The 5,138-nt window shown below is 44.7% G+C and overlaps 1 protein-coding gene across 1 annotated transcript in view; it reads left to right on the top strand.

Moving 5' to 3' along the window:
* The first annotated feature begins 897 nt into the window (after positions 1 to 897).
* Positions 898 to 5,138, top strand: part of PSTK (phosphoseryl-tRNA kinase) — a 10,804-nt gene continuing 6,563 nt past the window's right edge. Inside the window, exons 1-3 of the mRNA XM_012642441.1 lie at positions 898 to 1,139; positions 3,857 to 4,148; positions 4,410 to 4,608. Of these exons, the coding sequence (XP_012497895.1) occupies positions 924 to 1,139; positions 3,857 to 4,148; positions 4,410 to 4,608 (707 nt within the window). The 5' untranslated portion in view covers positions 898 to 923. The remainder of the gene's footprint in view (positions 1,140 to 3,856; positions 4,149 to 4,409; positions 4,609 to 5,138) is intronic.

The raw sequence follows: 5,138 nt of genomic DNA, 5'->3' as shown, positions 1-5,138 counted from the left end.
CTTCACTTTCACTTTCAATCCAAAAGAAAGATTATGTGTCTGTGCGTTGTAATCATAAATTATAGCAGGTATAACAGCAGGTTATTGGTCATATTTCGACGCAGTATGTACATTGATTCTACACTCTCGTGTTCACCACATTTTAACACACTCCTTATGAGTAAGAAGTAATCTAAAATACGGGGAAAACCAAAATCTGAGTTCAATTTTACTACACTACATTCCCACGCAAAAATTTTGTTTTGTACCTCTCCACAGCTTAGTATTTTTTTAAACAGTAAAATACCTGTTGTTCTCTGCGTGCATACATTGAGATTGAGGTCTAAGGATGTTCCTTTCTTGCCCTTATTTCCTCACACTTGCTGCCAACTGGTGGCATTAGGGCGCAATAACTAATATTTACTTCGTCACCGCACCGTTCACGAAGGGCAATGGAGCACGGTCGTTGGACTTTGAGCGTCGCCTATTATTCTTTGATTTCCAGTAATTTACCTTACAAAGACTACTGGAGGAAAACGCTTAAAGTCTCTTCTGGGATTTTCCTGGGCCGGAAGACCTCATAGCAGCAAAACATAGGCGCAAATCCCAATGGCTTGCAAGTTTCTAGCGGGATGATTCTATTTGAAGATTAATCATAACTCGTGACCCCTTCAGGAATGTCCAGGAGATAGGAAACATAGAGCTGTGGTCTCCCCAGCCTCGAGGTCTGGCCTCACCGACGTTCGGCCCCAGCGGCTCAGGGGACCACCGGGGCAACCTCGGAAACAGCGGGGACCACGCATCCTCTATGGACTGGAAGCCCCGCCTGTTCCCCACTGCGGCACCAGGTGGCGCAGCACGGCAGTGGGAGGCACTGCGCGTGCGTGGCTGACGGACGGAGCGGGAGACAGTGTTTGTAGCCTCCTGCGGTTTCCCTGGGTGGCATGAAGGCCGCCGATGGCGCCAGAGGAACCGGCAGCGAGGGGCCGCGCAAGCTAGCGCTCTGCGTCCTCTGCGGCCTGCCTGCAGCAGGAAAGTCGACCTTCGCGCGCGCCCTCGGTCAGCGGCTGCGGCAGGAGCAAGGCTGGGCAGTCGGCGTCGTCGCTTATGATGACGTCATCCCTGAGGCGTTTCTCGACGGGGCGGGCGCGCGGCCGCCGGTCAGTGCAGAGGGCGGGGCGGAGTGGAAGCGGCCGAGCGTTCGCGCGGGCGCGCATCATGTTGGTTATTTGCTTTTCGCGCCCGTTGTGTACCTGGCAGTGCCTGGTGTGGGAGAAGACGACCTGACAGGACAGACAGGAGTTTGAAAAAAGTGCAGCGGGGTTAACATAGTTATTACAACGAGTGAATGAGTTGGCTGTAGACATATAAAACAGTTAAAAAGCAACCGATTTAGAATGATGCATTGTAGAGGTTTGTATGTATGTTTGGTGCATATATGTATTGTGTATTCTATACAGTGGAGTCTTAAGACAAGGTTAGGTTCTTAAATGAGCTTGCAGGTGGAAATCCCCTGTAGTCAAATTAACTATTGAAAAATCCCTGGAGAAGTTTCTCCTTAGGACAGAGAAAGAAGCTCTAAAAATTCCAACATAGCCAGTTTAACATCTAGCCATGGGCACATCCAGGTTTTGTGGGGTTTGAAGTTTATACTATTTGAGGAACCCTCTTTAAGAAGATAACAAAATTGTCAGGGTCCCTCACAGGATGATAGAGCGAGTCTGAACAAATGAAGGGTCTGGCCTCTGAAGCTTAATCTTCATTCATTTCAGGGGCAATCTTCCTCTGCCGGCATAGGAAAAGATGGCTATTTCTTCGTTGACCACCAGGGGAAGTAACGGACTTGTATTTAGGGACCAACTTGTCTGTTCCACGTACATACTTTAAGCCATCAACTCACACTCAACACAGTGAGATGCATCTTCTCCGAGTAGCATATGGAAGCTGAGACCACTAGGGGAAGAGTAGATTTATGACTCTACTGCTTACTCCAGAGAAAATACTCTTTGGAATATTATGAAATTTTTAAATTTTTGTTGTGTAGTTTTCAAATGTAAATGAATTTACATAATCAAATGCAAATATAATGTGACTCTACTCTCTAAGTATATATGCAGAAATACAGTACATTGAGTGCATGGAAAAATTCTGGGCCTCTCCAGCAAAGTTTTCTACTTCCTTGTTCTTCGTTAATTGTGAGGTAAATACAATATCAGGGTAGCACAGGATTTACTTGGATGATAGTATTTTCACCACTTAGGAGAAAGCTGACAGTTGTTGATAGAGATTGGTGTATTTCCTGGCTTTTTCCTTACTTATATACTTAGTCCACTCTTCCTCTACAGACAAAGGCCCTGGAACTCATCTGGTCACCATAAATAGAAAATCTCACCTTTTAGGAAGTGATACATGTTTCTTGTTTAGTGGGTTTAGCTGATATATATTTGTTGTGTGTGGTATAATCTCCATGGAGTGCTAAAGCACGGACAAGCAGGAGAGCGACCTCAATCTCTGGTCCTCCTGTTTCCCCTCCAGCCTTGACTTCTTAACTATGTCAGTGCTCTCCACAGCCCTTGACCAACACAAGAGTACTTGTATTCTCAAACTACTTATTTTCTCCCCCTCAATCTGCTTCCTCTATCTTTCCTCATCCCATACCAACCTAGTTGTTAGCCTGGGGTCTTTTCATCTTGCCCCAGGGACCTTTCAGCTGATTTTCTTGCTGTTCACGACCTCTTTAATTTCAAGGGCAAACCTGCAGCCAGACTATTTTATTTCTAAGGGTATTAATTTTGGCTGCACCTTTCTCCTGGATAGTAAATAAATTCTTTCCATTATTCACTCATTCAGTCATTCATCCATTTAATATACATTTCTGGAATATGTTAGATGCCAGACCCTCTGCTGGATGCTGAGTATTCAGTGGTCAAGTGATCTAGCAGGGAAATAGAGAGGTGCAAACAAATGCCTAAACAGTGTAAGCCCCGCTAGAGTGGAGACGTAATATTTACAAGAATGGGGTATCATGATAGGCAAGGTAGGGGCCTAGCTGCCTTCTGCATGGTTGAGTCTGAAAAGGCTTAATACAGCACCAGTATCATTAAGTAGAAGCTTTCCAGGCAGAAAGAATGGTGTATATGAAGGCATGGAGGCATGAGAAACCAGATGTGTTAGAGCAGTGGTCCCTAACCTTTTTGGCACTAGGGACCGGTTTCATGGAAGGCAGTTTTTCCAGGGACCAGGACGGGGGACATGGTTTCAGGATGAATCAAGCGCATTATATTTATCGTGTACTTTATTTCTATTATTATTACATTGTAATATGTAATGAAATAATTATACAAACCTCTCTGGTAATGATAATCTGTATTTGCAGTTGCTCCCCAGTGCTAGCATCACCACCTCAGCACCACCTCAGATCATCAGGTATTAGATTCTCATAGGGAGCACGCAGCCTGGATCCCTCGCGTGCACAGTTTACAGTAGGGTTCACACTCCAGAGAGAATCTAATGCCACCGCTGATCTGACAGGAGGCGGAGCTCAGGCGCTGCTGATCTGACAGGAGGCGGAGCTCAGGCGCTGCTGATCTGACAGGAGGCGGAGCTCAGGCGGTGATGCGAGTGATGGGAGTAGCTTTAAATACAGACGAAGCTTCCCCATGGTTGCAGGCGCTCGCCTCCTGCTGTGCGGCCAGGTTCCTAACAGGCCACGGACTGGTACTGGTCCAAAGTCTGGGGGATTGGGGACTGCAGTGTTAGAGAACTACAAATGGTTCAGTATTGTGAGCTTAAATTTTCATATGGGACTGGGTGGCAATGAGGCCAGATGACCATCCCACTGGCCTAATATAAATTGCAATTCTTTGGTCTTTTGTAGCCATCTCAGTGGAAATTACTTCGACAGGAACTGTTGAAGTACCTGGAATACTTCTTGATGGCTGTCGTTAGCGGGTGTCAGATGTCTGCCCCACCCAACAGGACTGAAGCCATGTGGGAAGATTTCATCACCTGCTTAAAGGATCAAGATCTGATATTTTCTGCAGCGTTTGAGGCCCAGTCTTGCTACCTCTTAATGAAAACTGCTGTTTCTAGACCTTTGCTTTTGATTTTAGATGACAACTTTTATTATCAAAGTATGAGATATGAAGTCTACCAACTGGCTCGGAAATGTAATTGAAACATTTTTTCTTACACACAGAAACATATATTCACATATCAAAATCACTGCCATCTTCAGTGAGGATTTAATTGGATTAGGAGGTTTAGGTGGATTTACTTAAGTTTAAGCTAGATGTTCACTATTATAGATGTTCACTATTATTGCAAGTGGAGTTTTTCCTACTGTAGTTGGCATAATTTATCTAATATATATATTTCATATTTTGGAAATATAGTTCACCAATAATTTTATGGTTTTAAACTATTTTCAGATTCGTTAGGCTTTTGCCAGCTCTTTTTAGATTGTCCTCTTGAGACCTGTTTACAGAGGAATGGCCAGAGACCACGGGCACTACCTGCTGAGACCATCCACCTGATGGGGAGAAAGATAGAAAAGCCCAACCCTGAGAAAAATGCTTGGGAACACAACAGCCTCACAATTCAGAGTCCAGTGTGTGCTTTGGAGGCCAGGTATTCTAATCAGAGCCATCCTTCCCTGGGTGCTTTCCTGTGCCAGGCACTGTGCTAAATGCTTTACCTATGTTGGCTTGCTTAATCCTCACACAGGCCTTGGAGAGATATTGTTATTTCTCCCTTTGTGTGGAAGAAGAAACGGAAATGGTAAAGGTTAGCTTGTCCAGAATCACCGAGCTTGTAATGGCTGAGATTTGAACCCAAGTTTGTTTGCAAATGCCTGCTCTTAACTGTTAGGATTATACTGCCTCCCAGAAGTCGGAGCAGGGAACTCACAGTAGAACACATCTGTGATACTCTTGCTAAAATAGCTCAGTCTAAATAGGTCACCTGGTAGTTTTCTTACAGAAAGAAATCTGTGAAAGAGTGGAACTGGTACTGGGTCCTAATTTGCCTTAGAGCTTGCCATAGTTAACACTGCTTGTGTAGAAATTTTACTGATAATGGAAATATTTTCTATTTGCACTGTCTGATAAGGTAGCCACTGGCCACATTCGACTGTCGAGTGCTTAAAAGTAGCTAGTACA

The sequence above is a fragment of the Propithecus coquereli genome, unplaced genomic scaffold, assembly GCF_000956105.1.
Source record: "Propithecus coquereli isolate 6110/MARCELLA unplaced genomic scaffold, Pcoq_1.0 Scaffold179, whole genome shotgun sequence".
Taxonomy (NCBI): domain Eukaryota; kingdom Metazoa; phylum Chordata; class Mammalia; order Primates; family Indriidae; genus Propithecus; species Propithecus coquereli.
This window is presented reverse-complemented; position numbering and strand designations above follow the sequence as displayed.